The 24,725-nt window shown below is 44.9% G+C and overlaps 1 protein-coding gene across 2 annotated transcripts in view; it reads right to left on the bottom strand.

Annotated features, from left to right (window-relative positions):
* Window positions 1-24,725, bottom strand: part of LOC311145238 (intersectin-2-like) — a 43,580-nt gene that overhangs the window by 11,171 nt on the left and 7,684 nt on the right. Inside the window, exons 2-20 of one of the 2 annotated variants that reach the window (XM_084181472.1) lie at window positions 16,147-16,221; window positions 13,855-13,947; window positions 13,691-13,754; window positions 13,386-13,570; window positions 13,022-13,294; window positions 12,717-12,810; window positions 12,357-12,499; window positions 11,461-11,524; window positions 11,193-11,330; window positions 11,029-11,117; window positions 10,433-10,695; window positions 10,175-10,324; window positions 3,560-3,700; window positions 3,339-3,426; window positions 2,924-3,063; window positions 2,017-2,156; window positions 842-1,701; window positions 494-618; window positions 148-380 (exon numbers count right to left, since the gene is read on the bottom strand). In XM_084181472.1, the coding sequence (XP_084037598.1) occupies window positions 148-380; window positions 494-618; window positions 842-1,701; window positions 2,017-2,156; window positions 2,924-3,063; window positions 3,339-3,426; window positions 3,560-3,700; window positions 10,175-10,324; window positions 10,433-10,695; window positions 11,029-11,117; window positions 11,193-11,330; window positions 11,461-11,524; window positions 12,357-12,499; window positions 12,717-12,810; window positions 13,022-13,294; window positions 13,386-13,570; window positions 13,691-13,754; window positions 13,855-13,947; window positions 16,147-16,153 (3,290 nt within the window). In that variant the 5' untranslated portion in view covers window positions 16,154-16,221. Of the gene's footprint in view, window positions 1-147; window positions 381-493; window positions 619-841; window positions 1,702-2,016; window positions 2,157-2,923; window positions 3,064-3,338; window positions 3,427-3,559; window positions 3,701-10,174; window positions 10,325-10,432; window positions 10,696-11,028; window positions 11,331-11,460; window positions 11,525-12,356; window positions 12,500-12,716; window positions 12,811-13,021; window positions 13,295-13,385; window positions 13,571-13,690; window positions 13,755-13,854; window positions 13,948-16,146; window positions 16,222-24,725 lie in introns of both variants that reach the window. The other variant, XM_084181471.1, reaches the window with a different exon arrangement.

Raw genomic sequence — 24,725 nt, 5'->3', positions numbered from 1 at the left:
GGTCATTAACTTTTCTGTCAGTAGTACAGTATTTACATGAAATCACCATATGAATGTCTCATCAGGTTTGAGGAAAGGTAACACGGTCCATTCCTAGGCAAAGGACCTATGGGTAGCAATTGTGTGTGTGAGTGCTAACCATCCTACCCTGTGTGTTTGGGGGTGGAGAGTTGTGGTCTGGGGGCCTGTTTAGCAACAGTAGCATAAACAGCAGTGGTAGCAACAGCAGTGGTAGTGGCAGCTAGAGTTGTATTAATAACAGCAGTAGCAGGTGTCTCTGGTTTGGCCTGTCTCTCCACATAGCTCTCTGGGAACCAGCCCATCTTCCCCTGCCGACTGCCATACAGCCAACCCTGCTCCCGCTCCATACTCTCATCCACCTAGACACACACACACACGAATGGGCACACAACAAAGAAGCACAAACCTGTATTCAGAAATGTCATAGTGTAAATTACATTTATAGTTAAATCGTAATCTCTATGGTTCTAACCTCGATGAGTTCATCGGCCTCAAAGCTGAGTTCGTCCTGGTTGCGAGCGGTGAAGGGGTAGAGCGCCCGGAAGGAAGTGAGCGCCGCAGACTTCCTGTGCTCCATGGCCTGGGGCTGCAGACCGCCTGGAACAGCCATTCACATAACAGCACCTCAGTTCACATTTGAAAATATATTAATCTCTAATTACACCCTACCCTGCTATGTAGTGAACTACTTTTGACCAGAGCAACCATGTGCCTTTTGGTTTTCGATATCGTAATAAAGGTTTAATAAAGAGGTAATGAATGAATGAATAGAATGCAGGGGAATGAAAGAACAGTTGAATGTCTAGTTGTTCCTCATTACCTTTCCTCTCCTCTAGTCCTCTGAGAAGGGCTGACAGTTTGTCATGGATGTTGGTCTTCCCTGCACTATGCTGCCGCAACGCCTCTTCCTCTCTTCTCCTCTTCTCCTCCTCCAGCTTCCTCTTTGCTTCTTCCTTCAGCTTCCTCTCCTCCTCCTCCTCCTGCCGCCTCCTCCTCTCTTCCTCCTTCCTCTCCTCCTCCACTCTCTTCCTGTCCTCCTCGCGCCTCTTCCTCTCCACCTCTTCCTGCCTCCTCCTCTCCTCCTCCTTCCTCTTCCTCTCCTCCTCCACTCTCTTCCTGTCCTCCTCACGCCTATTCCTCTCCACCTCTTCCTGCCTTCTCCTCTCCTCCTCCTTCCTCTTCCTCTCCTCCTCCACTCTCTTCCTCTCCTCTGCGTCTCGGATCGCTGCTTCTGCAGCCCGCTGCCGCCTCCTCTCCTCTTCCTCCTTCTCTCTCTCCATCATCTCCTCCTCTAACCTCTTCCTCTCCTCCTCTCTTCTGCGCCGATCCTCCTCTTCTTGCTTCTTCCGCTCCTCCTGCCGCCTCCTCTCTTCCTCTCGCCTCTCCTCATCCTTTCTCTTCCTCTCCTCCTCCTGTTTCCTTCTCTCCTCCTCCATCTTCCTCTCCTCTTCCTCCAGTCTTCTCCTCTCCTCCTGCATTCTCCTCTCCTGCTCTCTCCTCTCCTCCGCTCTGCGTTCTCGTTCTGCCTGTTCTTTAGCAGCTAAGAGGCGGGCCTGTGTCTCCTTCTCCTCCTCCTCTCTCAGTTTGGCCTCCCTCTCTTCCTGCAACCTCCTCTCTCTCTCCTCCTCCTCTCTCTGCAGCTTCTTCTGCCACTGACGCTCCTTCTCCAGCTTAATACGCCTGGGTAGACAGGGAGGGAGAGGTCTATGTCAGAACAGATCATGCTTGAGCGTGTGTGTGTGTGTATATATATATATATATATATATATATAGAGATATATATATATATATATATATATATATATATATATATATATATATATATATATATATATATATATATATATATATATATATATATATATATATATATATATATATAGAGAGATATATATATATATATATATATATATAGAGATATGTGTGTGTATGTACATAGGTGTGTGTGTTCGTGTACAGGTGTGCGTGTGTTAGGTAGAGGAGAGACCAGGTCACCTTTGGGCCTCCTCCTCCTCCCTCCTCTTCCTCTCCTCCTCCTGCGCCCTCTGTCTCTCCAGTTCTCTCCGTTTGTCCTCTTTGATGCTTCGTAGTTTATCCAGAGCCGACTGCTGCTTCCACTGGCTCTCTCTCAGATCCTGATGTTACCATATGCACAACATCAATAAGAGGGCACATTTCACATACTAACTGGGAGGGACATATTCAGAATAAGAAAGGCACAACATGATCTATGACTGACAATGAACTGTGACGAGGGAGAGGTAACGGCATAGTATTTGACATGAAGCACAAACTACAAACCCACAGATGGCACAGCAAGCACAGGGGTGAGAGGGGTTGGAGAACTCAGGGAAGAGTGGTTTAGAGTCTAGACACAAAGACAGAGAGGGAGAGGGAGAGAGAGAAGAAGAAAAGAGAGAAGGACAGAGGGAGAGAAGAAAAGAAAGAGTGAGAGAGCACCTTTAGGAGGTAGAAGAGGTTACTAAGGCAGTTGAGCAGTGAGAGGAGACCATGTAGCAGACAGTCATCTGCATCCCCATACTGTAGCAAGACAGGCCAGGAGAGAGGGAGGAGAGAAAATGTATGGGGCAGACAGAGAGAGTTGAGGAGGAGATAGAGGGAAGGGGGATAGGAAAGGGTGGAGAGAAAAGGCCAGAGTTGTAGTGGTAGGTTAGAAACACAGAGAGAAGCAGCAGATCACACTGGTTATCAATCATATTAGCCAAACAAATACTGAATCATTCCAGCCCGGTCTCAAATCAATCACGTTAATATCTTATATTCACTTCAGGTCGAACGTTATAGTTCAACATATTACCATAATATTTGAGCGAGTGAGTAGAGTGCGTGTTAATATTCACTGAGACGTGGGTGTTAGACAACCAGCTAACTTAAAATGTACCTGTATGTCGTTCTGGTACTGGTCCATGTCGGCCAGTTTAGCGGCCGTCTCTTTCTCCAGAGCATCCAGCTGCTGCTTCAGTTTACGACACACTCCGTCCTTCTCGCTGGCACTTTGCTTCAGCGTGGACATGGTGGAGACTGGGCACAGCAGGAAGAAGAGTTACAACCCAGGGAATGACAGGAGGAAAATGTTTCGTACAACTCACTATGGTCTTCCAACATAGGGTCCTGTTCAGTCATGTTAGATTGTCATGTTTGATTGAATGGGAAAAATGGTCTAGTCTTATATCTGAGTCCTACTGTATAAACAATCCATAAACACTAGTCTAGCACTCCACCCCAGCATAAAAGCCTAAATTAGCCCTAGTCCCAGCCTAACCTAACCCCAGTCCCAGCCTAACCCCAGCCCATACCTGGCAGGTTGTTGAGGGCCATGTTCCTAAGTTTGTCACTGAGCCTCTGCTGTTCTGGAGTCAGCTGGGACAGCTTCCTCTGGTACTCCTAAAGCACAGGAACAATCGGATCATCAGGGAGCGGGGGGGGGGGACACACACACCACACACACACACACACAAAGGAAGTAATGAGGCAAACAGTAACTGAGAATACAGTTAATACTGAGACAGACAGACACCTCTAGTTGTCTCTGCAGGGAGTTGATGTCCTGTCTGCTTGTGTCTCTTCTCTGGTTGGTCAGCTCCAGCTCGCTCCGCTGCACCTTCCTCTTGCTCTGAGCATCATGCAGCCGCTCGGAGATCTGCCTGTGTTTGTTACCCTGGGAGAGAGATGTGGTCAGGTACTGTTGGGATTCTAGTGGATTAGGAACTATGATACCAACGGAGAAACAGAGTGATTGAGTATGAAGCTCATTTGAATTTAAGTGAGTGAAAATGGGAGAGAGTGAAAGAGAGAAAGAGTGTGAGTGACTGACTGAGTATAGCACGCGTGTAGCCTAGGGCTATGGAGGTCGTTGATTGTCAAGCAAATAACTGCCGGTCTCACTAATTGACCGTTATTTAACAAACACATTTAGCATATCCTGGCTTCCACGCATAGCCTACAAGCTAGTGGTGCAAACCTTGGGAACATCTATATTTTAAAAAGTCTAATAAATCCATTTAATAAATCCATTTAATATAGCCAACACCATCACTCTGAGTTGTCCTTATGTTAGGCCCTGATCTGGCTATGCCATACGGCCTACACTAGTTCATCCTGCAGACGAGATTTGCTTAGAATTCCGTGCTATTATTTTATAGTATGAAGAATACAATTGAACATAGCTGAATAAAATAGAAAGGATATTTTCTCCAAACGATTTCAGAGGGAGTGCGCACGTGGCTATTCTGTGTTGAGCGGTTAACAAAGAAACAGGTCCTCCTATATGCTTAATTTTGAGTTATTTATGCAACAGTAGTGATACAAACGTTGGGCTATATGTTTAGATTTTCTATCAATTCTAAGGCTGACTAATGATGATTTGAAAAAAGTCTCATGAAAGGCATGAACTCTGCTTTGTTTTTTGCACAGGCGTCATCAGTCTCGCATTCACAATTTGACAAGCACTTGATAATGCCTTGAATTTCCCGGCGGCATCCCCCTAGTGTGGCTATAATGCCCCCTAAAAAAATCCATGCCTTTTGCGGCCAGTGGCCGTTGTGCCCTTGGGCTGAATATAATAATGAAATCCTTTGGAACACAGGCTGCGTGTTCCGAAGCACCTCTCACTCACATGGCTCTCTCAGATATTTAAATTCGTATTAGCCAATGCCCGTCCCGTGATCGGGTTCTTCTCTTAGGCATCTATCTCAGCTCTGAAGTAGGCTACAAGTGAAGACAGACACATCGGGTATGCAGTTGCACGCGTCCTTCTTATCGAATTCCGAAGTACAGTGCCTTGCAAAAGTATTCATCCCCCTTGGCGTTTTTCCTATTTTGTTGCATTACAACCTGTAATTTGAATGGATTTTTATTTGGATTTCATGTAATGGACATACACAATATAGTCCAAATTGGTGAAGTGAAATGAAAAAAATAACTTGTTTCAAAAAATTCTAAAAAATGAATAACAGAAAAGTGGTGCGTGCATATGTATTCACCCCATTTGCTATGAAGCCCCTAAATAAGAACTGGTGCAACCAATTACCTTCAGAAGTCACATAATTAGTTAAATAAAGTCCACCTGTGTGCAATCTGTGTCACATGATCTCAGTATATATATATATATATATACACAGTGGGGAGAACAAGTATTTGATACACTGCCGATTTTGCAGGTTTTCATACTTACAAAGCATGTAGGGGTCTGTAATTTTTATCATAGGTACACTACAACTGTGAGAGACGGAATCTAAAACAAATATCCAGAAAATCACATTGTATGATTTTTAAGTAATTAATTTGCATTTTATTGCATGACATAAGTATTTGATACATCAGAAAAGCAGAACTTATTATTTGGTACAGAAACCTTTGTTTGCAATTACAGAGATCATACGTTTCCTGTAGGTCTTGACCAGGTTTGCACACACTGCAGCAGGGATTTTGGCCCACTCCTCCATACAGACCTTCTCCAGATCCTTCAGGTTTCGGGGCTGTCGCTGGGCAATACGGACTGTCAGCTCCCTCCAAAGATTTTCTATTGGGTTCAGGTCTGGAGACTGGCTAGGCCACTCCAGGACCTTGAGATGTTTCTTATGGAGCCACTCCTTAGTTGCCCTGGCTGTGTGTTTCAGGTCGTTGTCATGCTGGAAGACCCAGCCACGACCCATCTTCAATGCTCTTACTGAGGGAAGGAGGTTGTTGGCCAAGATCTCGTGATACATGGCCCCATCCATCCTCCCCTCAATACGGTGCAGTCGTCCTGTCCCCTTTGCAGAAAAGCATCCCCAAATAATGATGTTTCCACCTCCATGCTTCATGGTTGGGATGGTGTTCTTGGGGTTTTACTCATCCTTCTTCTTCCTCCAAACACGGCGAGTGGAGTTTAGACCAAAAAGCTCTATATTTGTCTCATCAGACCATATGACCTTCTCCCATTCCTCCTCTGGATCATCCAGATGGTCATTGGCAAACTTCAGACGGGCCTGGACATGCGCTGGCTTGAGCAGGGGGACCTTGCGTGTGCTGCAGGATTTTAATCCATGACGGCGTAGTGTGTTACTAATGGTTTTCTTTGAGACTGTGGTCCCAGCTCTCTTCAGGTCATTGACCAGGTCCTGCCGTGTAGTTCTGGGCTGATCCCTCACCTTCCTCATGATCATTGATGCCCCACAAGGTGAGATCTTGCATGGAGCCCCAGACCGAGGGTGATTGACCGTCATCTTGAACTTCTTCCATTTACTAATAATTGTGCCAACAGTTGTTGCCTTCTCACCAAGCTGCTTGCCTATTGTCCTGTAGCTCATCCCAGCCTTTTGCAGGTCTACAATTTTATCCCTGATGTCCTTACACAGCTCTCTGGTCTTGGCCATTGTGGAGAGGTTGGAGTCTGTTTGATTGAGTGTGTGGACAGGTGTCTTTTATACAGGTAACGAGTTCAAACAGGTGCAGTTAATACAGGTAATGAGTGGAGAACAGGAGGGCTTCTTAAAGAAAAACTAACAGGTCTGTGAGAGCCGGAATTCTTACTGGTTGGTAGGTGATCAAATACTTATGTCATGCAATAAAATGCAAATTAATTACTTAAAAATCATACAATGTGATTTTCTGGATTTTTGTTTTAGATTCCGTCTCTCACAGTTGAAGTGTACCTATGATAAAAATGACAGACCTCTACATGCTTTGTAAGTAGGAAAACCTGCAAAATCGGCAGTGTATCAAATACTTGTTCTCCCCACTGTATATACACCTGTACTGAAAGGCCCCAGAGTCTACAACACCACTAAGCAAGGGGCACCACCAAGCAAGCGGCACCATGAAGACCAAGGAGCTCTCCAAACAGGTCAGGGACAAAGTTGTGGAGAAGTACAGATCAAGGTTAGGTTATAAAGAAATATCCGAAACTTTGAACATCCCACGGAGCACCATTAAATCCATTATTAAAAAATTGAAAGAATATGGCACCACAACAAACCTGCCAAGAGAGGGCCGCCCACCAAAACTCACAGACCAAGCAAGGAGGGCATTAATCGGAGAGGCAACAAAGAGACAAAAGAGTGCAAAGCTCCACAGCGGAGATTGGAGTATCTGTCCATAGGACCACTTTAAGCCGTACACGCCACAGAGCTGGGCTTTACGGAAGAGTGGCCAGAAAAAAGCCATTGCTTTAAGAAAAAAATAAGCAAACACGTTTGGTGTTACCCAAAAGCTATGTGGGAGACTCCCCAAACATATGGAAGAAGGTACTCTGGTCAGATGAGACTAAAATTGAGCTTTTTGACCATCAAGGAAAACGCTATGTCTGGCGCAAACCCAACACCTCTCATCAACCCGAGAACACCATCCCCATCACAGTGAAGCATGGTGGTGGCAGCATCATGCTGTGGGGATGTTTTTACTCTGCAGGGTCTGAGAAACTGGTCAGAATTGAAGGAATGATGGATGGCGCTAAATACAGGGAAATTCTTGAGGGAAACCTGTTTCAGTCTTCCAGAGATTTGAGACTGGGACGGAGGTTCACCTTCCAGCAGGACAATGACCCTAAGCATACTGCTAAAGCAACACTTGAGTGGTTTAAGGGGAAACATTTAAATGTCAAAGCCCAGACCTCAATCCAATTGAGAATCTGTGGTATGACTTAAAGATTGCTGTACACCAGCGGAACCCATCCAACTTGAAGTAGCTGGAGCAGTTCTGCCTTAAAGAATGGGCAAAAATCTCAGTGACTAGATGTGCCAAGCTTATAGAGACCTACCCCAAGACCTCAAGTTCTGTTTTTGTCTTATTTGTTATTTGTTTCACAATAAAACATATTTTGCATCTTCAAAGTGGTAGGCATGTTGTGTAAATCAAATTATACAAACCCCCCCCCAAAATCCATTTTAATTCCAGGTTTTATGGCAACAAAATAGGAAAAATGCCAAGGGGGGTGAATACTTTCGCAAGCCACTGTACATATTGAAGATGTTAGAAGAACTGTCCACATTTACTTTTTCGGCAGCCAACAAGATGAGTAGGCTTAATGAACAGCAAAAGCAATTGCCTGTCAATCTACTATCCCCCAATAGTACAAAAGTTGACCTATTCTATTCTGTGTGAGAAATAAATATTCCAAACATAGTCTGGGACAGTTGTGGGATGCGATGGATCCCAAATTAATACAACCACTCGCATCAAAAAACCTTTCAAAAGCAATGAGGCTGATGCAACAGATCAGAACGTTTAGATTAAAATGTATTAGGCTATTTCTTCAGATTTTAAGCTCTGTCAGGTTGGATGGGGAGTGTCACTGCACATCTATTTTCAGGTCTCTCCAGAGATGTTCGATCGGGTTCAAGTCCGGGCTCTGGCTGGGCCACTCAAGGACAGAGACTTGTCCTGAAGCCACTCCTGCATTGTCTTGGCTGTGTGCTTAGGGTTGTTGTCCTGTTGGAAGGTGAACCTTCGCCCCAGTCTGAGTTCCTGAGCGCTCTGGAGCAGGTTTTCATCAAGTATCTCTGTAGTTTACTCCGTTCATCCTTCCCTCGATCCTGACTAGTCTCCCAGTCCCTGCCGCTGAAAAACATCCCCACAGCATGATGCTGCCAACACCATGCTTCACCGTAGGGATGGTGCCAGGTTTCCTCCAGATGTGACGCTTGGCAATCAGTCCAAAGAGTTCAATCTTGGTTTCATCAGACCAGAGAATCTTGGTTCTCATGGTCAGAGTCTTTAGGTGCCTTTTGGCAAACTCCAAGCGGGCTGTCATGTGTCTTTTACTGAGGAGTGGCTTTCGTCTGGCCACTCTACCATAAAGGCCTGATTGGTGGAGTGCTGCATCTGGTGAGGTTCTCCAATCTCCACAGAGGAACTCTGGAGCTCTATCAGAGTGACCATTGGGTTCTTGGTCACCTCCCTGACCAAGGCCCTTCTCCCCCGATTGCTCAGTTTGGTCGGGCGGCCAGCTCTAGGAAGAGTCTTGGTGGTTCCAAACTGCTTCCATTTAAGAATGATGGAGACCACTGTGTTCTTGGGGACCTTCAATGCTGCAGAAATGTTTTGCTACCCTTCCCCAGATCTGTGCCTTGACACAATCCTGTCTCGGAGCTCTACGGACAATTCCTTCGACCTCATGGCTTGGTTTTTGCTATGACATGCACTGTGAACTGTGGGACCTTATATAGACAGTTGTGTGCCTTTCCAATCAATTGAATTTACCACAGGTGGACTCAAATCAAGTTGCAGAAACATATCAAGGATGATCAATGGAAACAGGATGCACTGGAGCGCAATTTCGAGTCACATAGCAAAGGGTCTGAATACTTATGTAAATAAGGTGTTTCCGTTTTTTATTTTTAATACACTTGCAAAAATGTCTAAAAACCTGTTTTTGCTTTGTGATTATGGGGTATTGTTTGTAGATTGATGAGGAATTGTTTTTATTTAATCAATTTTAGAATAAGGCTGTATAAAATGTGGAAAGAGTCAAGGGGTCTGAATACTTTCCGAACACACTGTACACTAAATAAAATAAGTGTGAAATTAGTTTTGATTTAGAATGGACCATTATCATGCACCCGTCTCGGAACAAGGGGGGAAAAATACATGTAATCTATGCATTTAAATAGCAAATGGAGGCCGCTTTTCCCGTGGTTAATTTTCATGCCAGCCAGGTAGGCTATACTCCTGTTGTAAAGCGAAGCAATGTGCTTAATGTGAGAAATAAATATAGTAGGCCTAGCCTATAGAAAGCTGATGGGCTCCTCCTCTTTTTAATATTGGCCCTCAAAACTCTGTTTTCTCACGCAATTGCATAGCCTATAGAAATGTTGTGCAACATGAGCTCATGGGCTCTCATGAAGTGTTTGATTTGATTTTCGATTACATTTGTATGCACTCACTAACTGTAAGTCGTTCTGGATAAGAGCGTCTGCTAAATGACCAAAATGTAAATGTTAAATGTGCATTGATGGCAGAGTGATTAGAGGGACAGTAGAGTGCTGAGTACCAGGCAGTTAGCAAGTTTGGTAGGCTACTAATGACCATCAGCAGCATCCGAGCATGGAGAAGCCTAGTTACCGTGACTAAACGATCACGTGGAACTTGACTGCGGTCATGACTCGTGACTGCCGGTGTGTGGGTCACCGTAACAGCCCTAGTGTAGCCTCACCACAGCCTCCAGCTCCATCTCCAGGTTGCTCTTCCTGGCCTTTAGTCTGCCGATGTCCTCCTGCTCCTGACTTTTCTGGCTCTGCAGCTCTCCTCTCCTCCTCCTCTCCCACTCCTCCTTCCTCTGGCGCTCCAACTCACGCTGCACCGCCTGGGGAACACACACGCAGTCAAACACATACACGCCATCACATACACACGGACACACAATGACTCACACACTGAGAGCCCTTGCCCATTATAGAACATGCCTCTTTACCTCTTTTCTCTCCATCTCCTTTAGCCTCTCCTCCTCTTTCTGTCTCTCCAGCTCCCTCTGCCGCTCCAGCCTCCTCTCCTCCTCCTTCCTCCTCCTCTCCTCCTGCTCCCTGGCCTCCCTCTCTCTCCTCTCTCGCTCCTCTCTCTCCTTCTGCTGGCGTCTCTCCTCCTCTCTCCTCTGTGCGTCCTGCAGAGCCTGTCTTCTTTTCTCCAGCTCCGCGTTCCCTCGCTCCAGGTTGGCCTTGAACCTATCCTCAAACGATACTGAGGGGGGGAGGGATGGATGGGGAGAGAGAGGATAGGGAGACGAGAGAGAGAGTAGTGAGAGAGTGTCAATAGTCATTAGATGTGTACAGATGCATTATGTATGTAGTCCCCTGTAGCTCAGTTGGTAGAGCATGGCGCTTGCAACGCCAGAGTTGTGGGTTCGCTTCCCACGGGGGGCCAGTATGAAAAATGTATGCACTCACTAACTGTAAGTCGCTCTGGATAAGAGCGTCTGCTAAATGACTAAAATGTAAAATGTAAATGTATGTGTTGTAGTCATACAGAAGAAGAGTGAGAGTCGTGTGTGTGTGTGTCTGTGTGTGTACATACAGTTGCTTTTGGTTTTCTGTGGTGGCTCAGCCTCCAGTTCTTCAGTGATGCCAGCATAGAGAGATAAACCGGTCCCATTCACAGCACCCCTACCAGAAAAAGAGAGGGGAAGGGTTAGGTGTGTGTGTTTGTGTGTGTGTTTGTGTGTGTTTGTGTGTGTGTACCTCTGTGATGGTGGTATTAGTTCTGTGGGTAGTGTGAGAGGTAAGGGTTGGCCGGTCTTGGCCATGTCCACTAAATGCATGGCCAGAATAAACTCCTCTCCCCTTAGCTTCCCATCCTTATCCACATCGGCCAGGGTCCTGACAGAGAGAGAGAGATTAGCGCACACACACACAGGTTTCTCCTTTGAAACACGTTACTGCAAAGGTCAAACGTTCTTATACAGGTACAACTCTAAGTTGATGATGATAATGATGAAGGTGTACTCACCAGATGGTTGCCAGCTGTGTCTGAGTGAGCAGAGTGGTTGCCATAGCATTCCTCACCTGCTGACCTGAAATACACACACACACACAGAATAAAGCAATCTCAGTCGATTATGTAAAGTTTTGGTTTATAACTTCTACTTCCCTTGCAGCCTTTTTGCACAACCTCCAAATTAGAAGGAAAACAGTTGCCAAGTGATCCTACAGTGGTTTCCTACAGTGTGTCTTAGATACAATGGCCGTTTCCCCAGAACAGGTCTGTCAAGAGGTAGCTGAGAGAGGAAAGGAGAAGGTAAGGTGTAGAACAATCACGCACATACACACGAACGGCTAGTGGAGCAGCAGTCTACCACAACAAGCCTACAAGGGAAGGAATTAGGGAAGCATACGTTATGAAAGTGAAAGGTAAAGTCATCAACCCAGTGGACACAAAGGCCGACAACCACACCCCGCATACCACAAATGCTTTGGCTCAGGTGACACACACAGGTATGCCAGTCATTCTACCCATCACAAGGTGCATTTTAACAGTCTACTCTAGAGTGTCTTCCCTTCCTAACTACTACATTAACATTAGAACCATCTAATATAATAATATAATAATAATATAATATGCCATTTAGCAGACGCTTTTATCCAAAGCGACTTACAGTCATCTCTCATATAACTGCATTATCCACAGTTACCCACCTGCCTGTGAGGTTGATTGGTTTTAATTGACAGTAAAAAATAAAAAACACATATACACACAGTACATACATTTAAAAAACTGACAGGGATAACACAGTAAAGTCAATGACTTAATTCCATTGTGGTCCCTTAGGTAAACTACATTACCTATAGACACCCTCCTGTCGGACGGCTGCCATCTGTTTGCCTATATTTCCCAGCAGCACCCACCTGTAAGGTATCCCGTCATGTTTTTGTCGAGGCTGTTGAACTGCTGTCTGTATTTGAGGCGCGAGGCCTGAGGCACGGCCCAGTCAGACGGAGCCGTCTTAGGAGAACTACCTGCCAGGGAGGTGGTGGACGAAGAGTTGGAGCTGGAGAGGAGAGAGAGAAGGGGGTGGATGGAGAGAGAGGAGAGAGGAGAGAAAGAGATGGATGGTGAGAGAGCATTATAGAGTTAGTCAATGTAGAAACAGTCCATTGGCATCCAAATTGGTAGAGATGTAGATCAGATCCTATGTAGATCAGATCCTATGTAGGTCAGATCCTATGTAGGTCAGATCCGATCAAGTGTGTGTGTGTGTGTGTTACCTGCTTGAGCCTAGGTCCAGCAGTGACGTAGCTTTGTTCATCCCAGGAGAGAAACCCAGAGGAGAGGAGGCGTAGGGCGCAGAGAGAGGCATGCCTTGACACACACACACACGTGCATTATAAACGGTCCTTATACATTTTAATTATTGTATGGTTACATTACAAATACACCATGATAGTGTATTATTAGTTATTTCGAATGGTGACTCAGCAGTTTCTACTCTCCATTCACTTCCATACAGATTGAAAGAGAGGGGGTGGAAGGAGCGATAGAGAGAAAGAGAGAGAGCCTGTCCTCCTCTTACCTGTCCCCATGTGTCCTGTTGGGAGGTGCTGTAGGATACCCATAGTGCCATTGGGGAGAGAGGGGCTGCCCAGGGATGGCAGCAGGGGCATTGTTGACGTGGAAACCAGGGGGACCATGCCTGCTGTCATTGGGACCATAGGAGTGAGGCCAGTCACAGGGGTCATGGGTGAGAAGTTAGGGGTCATGGTTGAGAAGTTAGATGTCATGGGAATGGGGGTGAGCATGCCGATGGCTCCGGGCATTATAGACAGGTTTGGCATGGAGCCCATTCCTGGAGATACAGAGGAGAAACACACAATATTAGAAAGATAAGACAAAACATCATCCATTGAAATAAAAATAGAATAGAAGTGTTAACGTACCATAGCGTGAGGAGGACATGACGCCTGTTGAGGCAGGGTTAGGGGCGGGCACTGGTGGCTGCTTCATGATGATTGGTAGAGATGAGGGAAGGGGTGTGCCCTGAAGTTTGAGCTTAATGAGCTTCATAGCGATGGAGAACTCCAACCTGTCCATCTTCCCATCCTTATTCATGTCAGCCAGGGCCCTGGGGGGAGAGAGAGGGTCATTACTTCCTTTGGACAATCAAGTGTGTGAGACTGGAGAGCAGCCGCCTACAATATTTCTCACAGCACAGAGAAGGGAGGCCGTGTGTGTGTGTGCTCACCATATCTCTGCCAGCACTGAGGAGGGCAGACCCGACTGCAGGAAGAACTTTCTGGCCTGCTCCCCTGGAGTGAGAACAAGAGAAGGAGTGAGTGAAAAGGTGCAAACAGAGAAGAGACATTACAGCATGGAGAGATGGTGTGCAAGCATGCATTGTCTTGGTACCTGAGACGTAGCCCATGACGGGAGAGAGGGTGTCAAACTGTTTGTCATGTTTGTCCCGCTCTTCTGGAGAGATCGCCCACACACTGCGGCCGCCTGGAGAAAGAGAGGAAAGAGAAATCATTTTCAGCTACCAATCTCAGCCATCTCTGAGGGAAAAGGCCTACAAGTCTATCAGGACAAGGAAAACAGAGGTGTGGGGTAGTGACACACACACACAGAAAGGTTGAGCAACAACTCCCAACACAGGAAACGGCTGAGGTTTCACTAGACAACCTAAAACACACGCTATACACAGACACACCTCCAGGCAAAGCCTCTACCATTACCGAATCAGAGCGACAGAACAAGGATGGAATTCAGACATTAATTGTCCCTCATGATGAAATCGGGGAGGGGACTGTAGCTGTCTCCGTCCGTTAGGCACACGCAATCTCTGACAGCACTGGCCCAATTTTGACGAAACTTGGGTGAATGATGAGTCTTGCCATAGAAATCCGTCATTTACAAAATTACACTGATTGTCCCAAGGGGGGGGGGGGGGGGGCTGCATCATTCGTGGAGGACTACGTTTACTGTTGCCTTTTTTGATCATGGTTAGTGAAAGACCCAGCAGTCATACAAGACAGAACCTTTCTCTCACTCACCCACCCACCTCACTCAGTTTGTGTGGAGGGCTCTGTCCTTTTTCTTTAGCTTCTTTCTTATTTCTATTTTTACGTTGGAGGGCTAAAACATTGTTATTGTCCCCCACAATGAAATCGGAGGGGGGAGTATGAATCAGTCTCCGTCCATTCGTACGTTACACGCAATATCTCAGACACTACAGGCCCGATTTTGACGAAAGTTGTCTTGCCATAGAGATCCGGCATTTGTACAATTACACTTATAGGCCTGAGGAGGAGCCATAGTAATCAACAGAAATACCAAACATTGAACAAGCATATCTCCTGTCCCGTTTGAGTTTGAATTGTTGTCACTAATTGGCCCAAGGGGGGTGCTGCATCATTTGTGGGGGAGAACATGCTTACCATTGCTATCGCTTCTTTATTGTTTAATTGTCCACATCATTCATATTCAGATCACTTCTAGTGTCTGTGTGTTTAAACCACTGATTATACGGTAGTAATAAAGAAAGATAAGACAGAGATTGAGATAAGAGTGAACTGGTTTAGTGTTGTGTGGTTCTGTCCCTGACACAATCAATTCCAGCACTGCACCATGGAACACAGGAGGCTCACTGTAATTGGACCATGGTCTTACAGTACAGTACAGGGCAATTTTGTTTCAGTCTATTGATTTTTGCCCAGTAGGTAGACTGTGTTTGTGCAGTGTTTCCCCTATATGAATTTAGCAGCGGCGCACTGCTGTTGCTATATCGTGGCCCCCACCGCAAAAAAATGAAACATATAACTCTGCCACCACTGCTGAAGAAAATCCGAAGGGAAACACTGTTGTGATGTGACTGACTTAAAACTAGATCTGTCATCTCAGTGGCGTTTTTCCCTGTTTCATCAGAGCATAGAGTAGAGCAAAATGTTTATAAAATGTTAATTATTTGAAATTAATTTAAATTACATTGAACAGGACTGAACAGGGGCGTAGAGCTAGATAGGATCTATGAACAGGGGCGTAGAGCTAGATAGGATCTATGAACAGGGGCGTTGACTTAGGATCTATGAACAGGGGCGTAGAGCTAGAAAGGATCTATGAACAGGGGCGTTGACTTAGATAGGATCTATGAACAGGGGCGTAGACTTAGATAGGATCTATGAACAGGGGCGTAGAGCTAGATAGGATCTATGAACAGGGGCGTAGAGCTAGATAGGATCTATGAACAGGGGCGTAGAGCTAGATAGGATCTATGAACAGGGGCGTAGAGCTAGATAGGATCTATGAACAGGGGCGTAGAGCTAGATAGGATCTATGAACAGGGGCGTAGAGCTAGATAGGATCTATGAACAGGGGCGTAGAGTTTGATAGGATCTATGAACAGGGGCGTAGAGTTTGATAGGATCTATGAACAGGGGCGTTGACTTAGATAGGATCTATGAACAGGGGCGTAGAGTTAGATACAACACTGGTACAGCAGATATAGGAGCTGGACAGAGACAGACACAGAGTCGTGCTGCAGTGAACAGCCCAGTGAGCGACACACTACACACTGCTGCTGCACCAGAGGACAAGAATGGAGACTCAGCAGAAAAAGAAAAGGGGAAAAAAACAGCTAAATGTGCCCTTGAGAGAGGAGGAGAACGTCATAGCACACACAGAGTAATAAAGCCGTGGTCTTACCATTCATGGCTGCAGGTGGCAGAGGGGGCAGGGGGGACTCCCGTTCTTCTACTCAGCCGGCTAGCTCGCAGTCATCTGCAAAACACACACACATTAGTGTCTGCACACACACAAAACGAGCTAAACTTCCGCTCATTAATAATGTAGGGAGGGTAGAGCGCTGCTCACACCAACTCTGAGAGAGAGAGAGAGAGAGAGACAGAGAAGCAGCTGCACAGTTTCTCATTGGTCAGCAGGTTTCAACAGGGTTTCTCCTGTTCCTCAGTCAGGGAGTCAAACACAGAGACACCAGGGCCACGTCCCAACTCTACTGCTACACTGAGACACCAGGGCCACGTCCCAACTCTACTGCTACACAGAGACACCAGGGCCACGTCCCAACTCTACTGCTACACAGAGACACCAGGGCCACGTCCCAACTCTACTGCTACACAGAGACACCAGGGCCACGTCCCAACTCTACTGCTACATAGCTTCCTCTCCCTGTTCCCTAAACTTCCATCAATTCCCATTTTCTCCTGCTTGCAAACACACATCCCAGCTAGGCTACATCAGAAGCATGAGACCATACACCAAAGCTATAAAAGAGAACAACTGCAGCCAACTCATAAACACAACATTAACAACCGAAGAGCTGTAATAGTGATTACACTGCTCAGAAGGAGAGCATGGTAAACTGTATACATACACATCAACCATGATTTGTTTGTGTGTTCTAATAATGTGGACATTCTCTTTCTTTATATTTCTTAGAAGAAACCCTTATTGTCACCCTGAATGACAACGTCTGTCTGTCTGTCTGTCCCCACAGGTAAAGGGCAGGTAGAGGTGTATGAAGGAAGGTATGTACAAACAACAAAGGCCCCTTCACAACTCGCTGACAGTGGTCAATGCAACAACACTGAGGAGAGCTCACAAGGAAAAGTACCAGAAAAGTATGGAGAAAGGGACAGGGCATGTCAGTGAGGCCATACAAGGAAAAGAAGGGAGAATTCCAATGACTCTACCCTTCCTGTTCCTGTCCAGTCACACACAGATACCAGCATTTCCTGTCCAGCCAGTGGAGGCAGACAGCTGACAGGAAGTCTCTGGCAGCTCTCAGAGGTTCTTCCTGTGGCAGTTATATGACCCAGCCATAAAATAGTAAAAACTTAACTCTACGGAAGCCCTACATGATGATGGAAGTCCAGGCTTTAGAGTTGACCTGTCCAGTCCCAAATCAACCCTTAGCCCATAACCCTAGAACCTTCTAAGGTGCCTTCAGAAAGTATTCACACACTGACTTTTTACACATTGTTGTGTTACAGCCTGAATTTAAAATGGGTTAAATTGAGCCCACATACAATACCCCATAATGTCAAAGTGGAATTATGCTTCTCAAAATGTTTAAACATTTATCAAAAATGAAAAGCTAAAATGTCTTGAAGTATTCAACCCCTAACGCCTAAATAAGTTCAGGAGTAAAAATATTCAGTTGCATGGACTGCATGGCAATAAAAGTGTTTAACATGATTTTTGAATGACTACCTCATCTCTGTACCCCACACATACAGATAATTGTAAGGTCCCTCTGTCGAGCAGTGAATTTCAAACACCGATGTGAAGGGTTGGACGGGGGTACTAGTGGCACACTTGTGTGGTATTAGTGTAGGGAGAAGAGACAGAGAGAGGGATGGAGGAAGACGGAAGGAGGTGGTGGTGGGGGGGGGGGGGGGGGAGTACAGGAGAATGTGGTCAAGCAAGATGGCCTCACAATGGGGAGCGTGCTAACCATCTGCTCCTTCTCTCCTTCTATTCCCCTCTTCCTGTGGGTCTTTATCCCTCTTCTGTCCTCCTAGTCCCTGCTCATATATCACTTTCCCTCTGAGCCCATGTATCTCTCTCCTTTGCCCTCCCAAATTACTTAGGATCTAAGGGGAAGAGGATAGTGGTTGTTTCTGCATATGTACACTACCAGTCAAAAGTTTGGACACACCTACTCATTCAACGTTTTTTATTTATTTTTACTATTTTTTTTACATTGTAGAATAATAGTGAAGACATCAAAACTATGGAATCATGTAGTAACCAAAAAAAGTGTTAAACAAATCAAAATATATTTTGTATTTGAGATTCTTCAAATTGCCACCCTTTGCCTTGACAGCTTGCACACTCCTGGCATTCTCTCAACCAGCTTCATGAGGTAGTCACCTGGAATACATTTCAATTAACAGGTGTGCCTTGTTAAAGGTTAATGCGTTTGAGCAAATTAGTTGTGTTGTGACAAGGTAGGGGGGGTATACAGAAGATAGCCCTATTTGGTAAAAGACCAAGTCCATATTATGGCAAGAACAGCTCAAATAAGCAAAGAGAAACAACAGTCCATCATTACTTTAAGACATGAAGGTCAATCAACACGGAACACGTTTCTTCAAGTGCAGTCGCAAAAACCATCAAGTGCTATGATGAAACTGGCTCTCATGAGGACCGCCACAGTAATGGAAGACCCAGAGTTACCTCTGCTGCAGAGGGAAAGTTCATTAGAATTACCAGCCGCAGAAATTACAGCCCAAATAAATGGTTCACAGAGTTCATGTCACAGACACATCTCAACATCAACTGTTCAGAGGAGACTGTGTGAATCAGGCCTTCATGGTTGAACTACTAAAGGACACCAATAAGAAGAAGAGACTTGCTTGGGTCAAGAAACACGAGCAATGGACATTAGACCGGTGGAAATTTGTCCTTTGGTCTGGAGTCCAAATTGGAGATATTTGGTTCCAACTGCCGTGTCTTTGTGAGACGCAGTGTGGGTGAACGGATGATCTCCGCATGTGTATTTCCCACCGTAAAGCATGGAGGTGGTGGTGTTATGGTGTGGGGGTGCTTTGCTGGTGACACTGTCTGAGATATATTTAGAATTCAAGGCACACTTAATCAGCATGGCTACCATTCTGCAGTGATACGCCATCCCATCTGGTTTGTGCTTAGTGGAACTATCATTTGTTTTTCCAACAGGACAATGACCCAACACACCTCCAGGCTGTGTAAGGGCTATTTTACCAAGAAGGAGAGTGATGGAGTGCTGCATCAGATGACCTGGCCTCCACAATCCCCCGACCTCAACCCAATTGAGATGGTTTGAGATGAGTCAGACAGCAGAGTGATGGAAAAGCTGCCAACAAGTGCTCAGCATATGTGGGAACTCCTTCAAGACTGGTGGAAAAGCATTCAAGGTGAAGCTGGTTGAGAGAATGCCAACAGTGTGCAAAGCTGTCATCAAGGCAAAGAGTGGCTATTTGAAGAATCTCATATATAAAATATATTTTGATTTGTTTAACACTTTTTTGGTTACTACATGATTTCATAAGTGTTATTTCATAGTTTGGATGTCTTCACTACTATTCTACAACTTAGAAAATAGTAAAAAATTAAGAAAAACCCTGGAATGAGTAGGTGTGTCCAAACTTTTGACTGGTACTGTATGTATCAGTGAGAGAGGGGTCCATGTACTCGCCTGTCTGGAAAGGAAATACAGGATGCAAATTGGTTCTAGTCAACTAACACCCAGGGATCCCCTCTGTCTCTGTGGAGCCTGCTGACACATACAGCAGTCTGCTCTGTCTGTACTAACATACACAAGCCCCCTGCCTTGCTGTCATTTGAATGTGTTTTGCATCTTGTGGTAAAATAAGGAGCGGGTCAAGCTGAAAAAGGTGAACACTGAGCAGCACAACAGGAGAGACTGGAGTTTTGACAGGTCAGACAACACAGGCAACACCGTGTTCAAAATAAACAAAGAGGAGAAGAGACCCAACCCAGTAAGCATCAGATCAGATGATTCTACACTGACTACACTGACCATAAAATACAGCTACAGCGAGAAGTGTGGGAACTCTGGGCCAGTAGAGTTGGCATCATCATCATACAAGTTAACCCTGTCATTATTCTTCCCTCTCTGTCGGACACAAGTGTTACACAACACCCAATCAGGGCTGAGATCCAGAGAGTTAACAAGAAGGAGAGAGAGTAGGAACAGTGCAGAGTCACTGTCTATACCTATCACTGGCCTATTTCCATCTGAGCATTAAGATTCTCCCTCCCTGAAACAGAGCTCTCCGGGAAGAAGTAGGGCAGGGGGGTATGTTTCATGATGATTAACTACTCATGGTGTGATAACATACAGAAACTCAAGTCCTTTTGTTCACCTAAAATATCTCAAAATCAAATGCCGACTGTATTACCTCCCAAGAGAATTCTCTTCGGTTATAGTCACAGCCGTGTATATTCCCCCTCAAGCCGATACCACGACAGCCCTCAAAGAACTACACTGGACTCTATGCAAACTGGAAACCACATATCCTGAGGCCGCATTTATTGTAGCCGGGGATTTTAGCAAAGCTAATCTGAGGAAAACGCTACCGAAGTTCTACCAACACATTGACTGTAGCACTCACCCTGAGAAAACACTGGACCACTGCTACTCAACTTTTCGAAATGCCTACAAGGCCCTCCCTTCGGCAAATCTGATCACGACTCCATTTTGCTCCTCCCTTCCTATAGGCAGAAACTCAAAACAGGAAGTACACGTGCTACGGACTATTCAACGCTGGTCTGACCAATCGGAATCCAAGCTTCAAGATTGTTTTGATCACGCCGACTGGGATATGTTCCGGGTAGCCTCTGAGAATAATATTGACGAATACGGTGACTGAGTTTATCAGGAAAAGTATAGGAGATGTTATACCCACTGTGACAATTAAAACCTACCCAAACCAGAAACCGTGGATAGATAGCAGCATTCGCGCAAAACTGAATGTGCAAACCACCGCATTTAACCATGGCAAGGTGACTGGGAATATGGCCGAATACAAACAGTGCAGTTTTCCCTACGTAAGGCAATATGTCAGTACAAAGTGGAGTAGCAATTCAACGGCTCAGACACGAGACATATGTGGCAGGGTCTACAGACAATCACGGACTACAAAAGGATAACCAGCCACGTCGCAGACACCGACGTCTTGCTTCTGGATATGCTAAACACCTTTTTCGCCCGCTTTGAGGATAACAGTGCCACCGACGCAGCCAGTTACCAAGGACTGTGGGCTCTCCTTCTCTGTGGCCGATGTGAGTAAGACATTTAAGCGTATTAACCCTTGCAAGGCTGCCGGCCCAGACGGCATCCCTAGCCGCGTCCTCAGAGCATGCGCAGACCAGCTGGCTGGAGTGTTTACGGACATATTAAATCTCTCCATATCCCAGTCTGCTGTCCCCACATGCTTCAAGATGTCCACCATTAGAAAGCAAAGGTAACTGAACAAAATGACTATCGCCCCGTAGCACTCACTTCTGTCATCATGAAGTGCTTTGAGAGACTAGTCAAGGATCATATCACTTCTACTTTACCTGCCACCCTAGACCCACTTCAATTTGCTTAACGCCCCAAAAGATCCACAGACGATGCAATCGCCATCGCACTGCACACTGCCCTATCCCATCTGGACAAGAAGAATACCTATGTAAGAAAGCTGTTCATTGACTATAGCTCAGCATTCAACACCATAGTACCCTCCAAGCTCATCATTAAGCTCGGGGCCCTGGGTCTGAACCCCGCCCTGTGCAACTGGGTCCAGGACTTCCTGACGGGCCGCCCCCAGGTGGTGAAGGTAGGAAACAACACCTCCACTTCGCTGATCCTCATCACAGGGGCCCCACAAGGATGCATGCTCAGCCCCCTCCTGTACTCCCTGTTCACCCACGACTGCATGGCCACGCACGCCTCCAACTCAATCATCAAGTTTGCAGATGACACAACGGTAGTAGGCTTGATTACCAACAATGACGAGACAGCCTACAGGGAGGAGGTGAGTGCTCTGGGAGTGTGGTGCCAGGAAAATAACCTCTCACTCAACGTCAACAAAACAAAGGAGCTGATATTGGACTTCAGGAAACTGCAGAGGGAGCACGCACCCATCCACATCGACGAGACTGCAGTGGAGAAGGTGGAAAGCTTCAAGTTCCTCGGCGTACACATCACTGACAAACTGAAATGGTCCACCCACACAGACAGTGTGATGAAGAAGGCGCAACATTACCTCTTCAACCTCAGGAGGCTGAAGAAATTTGGCTTGGGACCTAAAACCCTCAAACTTTTACAGACGGAAAATTGAGAACATCCTGTCGGGCTGTATCACCGCCTGGTACGGCAACTGCTCCGCCCACAACCGCAGGGCTCTCCAGAGGGTGGTGCGGTCTGCCCAACGTATCACTGGGGGCAAACTACCTGCCCTCCAGGACACCTACAGAACCCGATGTCACAGGAAGGTCAAAAAGATAACCAAGGCCAACAACTACCCGAGCCTGTTCACCCCGCTATTATCCAGAAGGCGAGGTCAGTACAGGTGCATCAAAGCTGGGACCAAGAAACTGAAAAACACCTATTTCAAGGCCATCAAACTGTTAAATAGCCATCACTAGCACCTTAGAGGCTGCCCTATATACATAGACTTGAAATCACTGACCACTTTAAATATTTTGCATTATTCATCTCACACGTATATACTGTATTCTATTCTACTGTATGTTAGTCTACGCCGCTCCGACATTGCTCGTCCAAATATTTATATATTCTTAATTCCATCCCTTTACTTTAGATTTGTGTGTATTGTTGTGAAATTGTTAGAAAATACTTGTTAGATATTACTGCACTGTTGGAGCTAGAAACACAAGCATTTCCCTACACCCGCAACATTTACATTTACGTCATTTAGCAGACGCTCTTATCCAGAGCGCAACAACTTCTGCTAAACATGTGTATGAGAACAATAAAATTTGTTTTTGATTTGACTATGTATGGGCATTTGACTTGAATACATGCATGATTTTATTTAGAGTACTCTAATAAATAAATAATTAGAACATTTATCTACACTGAGTGTACAAAACATTAACAACACCATCCCAAGAGTCCATACTAACAAAGGAAATAGAAGGTCTAACAGAACAGATAGATAGCAATAAAAACGGTAACAGAGGTTCAGAATAAGTTAGAGGAAAAACAAAAAGAAATGGAGGAATTTATTCAAGGAAGATCAAGAGTAATATATTATTAAAATAAAGCAAACTGGATGGAATATGGAGAGAAATGCACAAAATTATTTTTTAATCTTCAACATAAAAATGCTACCAAAAATAATTTACTGAAATTGGTTACAACCCATGATTCACCTAATTATATTTTGAAGGAGGAAGCAAAGTACTTTAAGCATATGTTTTTGTTTCAGTCGCCTCCATCTCCTCTAACTGAAGCTAATTGTAGGGATTTTCTTCTATTGATAATGTAAAATTAACCGCCATACAGAAAGACTCATGCGAAGGCGAAATTACAGAGGAGGAACTTCTGGATGCAATTAAAGACTTTCAATCCGGGAAAACTCCAGGGTTGGATGGCATACCAGTTGAGGTATACCAAACCTTTTGACTCAAGAAGGTCTGATTTCATTATTACTGAAACAGGATACAAGTGGGATATATAAAGATCCAGTCCATTAAAAAAATTGGAGGCCCCTTACACTTCAGTGTTGTGATGCAAAAATTCTAGCAAAATCTATAGCGCATAGAATAAAAAAAGGTATTGTCGGACATTACTCATTCTAATCAGACAGGTTTTTTACATGGACGATACATTGGAGATAATATAAGGCAAGTACTGGAAACAATAGAACACTAAGAAAAATCTGGGAAACCAGGCCTGCTATTCATAGCTGACTTTGAAAAGGCTTTTGATAAAGTATGACTGAGGTTTATATATAAACGCCTGGAGCATTTTGATTTTGGAGAATCTCTTATAAAAATGGGTTAAAATCATGTATAGTAACCCTAGGTGTAAAACAGTAAATAATGGCTATTTCTCAGAAGGTTTTAAACTGTCAAGAGGAGTAAAACAAGGTTATCCACTATCGGCATATCTATTTATTATGGCCATCGAAATGTTAGCTATTAAAATCAGATCCAACAATAATATCAAGGGATTAGAAATCCAGGGCTTAAAAACAAAGGTGTCATTGTACGCTGATGATTCATGTTTTCTTTTAAAAACTTGAATCCCTCCATAGCCTCAGAGGATCTAGATACATTTTCTAACTTCTCTGGATTACAACCAAATTATGATAAACTAAAAAATACAACTTTTAGATTACCGTGTAGTTTACCGATAAAATGGTTTGATGGTAATGTGGATATACTCGGTATACATATCCCAAAATAAATAAATGATCTTACTCCAATACATTTTAATAGAAAGTAGGCAAAAATAGATAAGATCTTGCTACCATGGAAAGGTAAATACCTGTCCATTTGTGGAAAAATCACCCTGATTAACTCTTTAGTATTATCCCAGTTTACCTATTTGCTTATGGTCTTGCCTACGCCTAGCGAACAGTTTCTTAAATTACATGAGAAAAACATATTCAATTTTATTTGGAACAGCAAGCCAGACAAAATTAAACTGGCCTATTTATATAATTAATATGAATTCGGAGGACAGAAATTATTAAATATTAAAGCATTAGACCTATCACTAAAAGCTTCAGCCATACAAA

The sequence above is a fragment of the Coregonus lavaretus genome (assembly GCF_964263955.1).
Source record: "Coregonus lavaretus genome assembly, chromosome: 18".
Taxonomy (NCBI): Eukaryota; Metazoa; Chordata; class Actinopteri; order Salmoniformes; family Salmonidae; genus Coregonus; species Coregonus lavaretus.
This window is presented reverse-complemented; position numbering and strand designations above follow the sequence as displayed.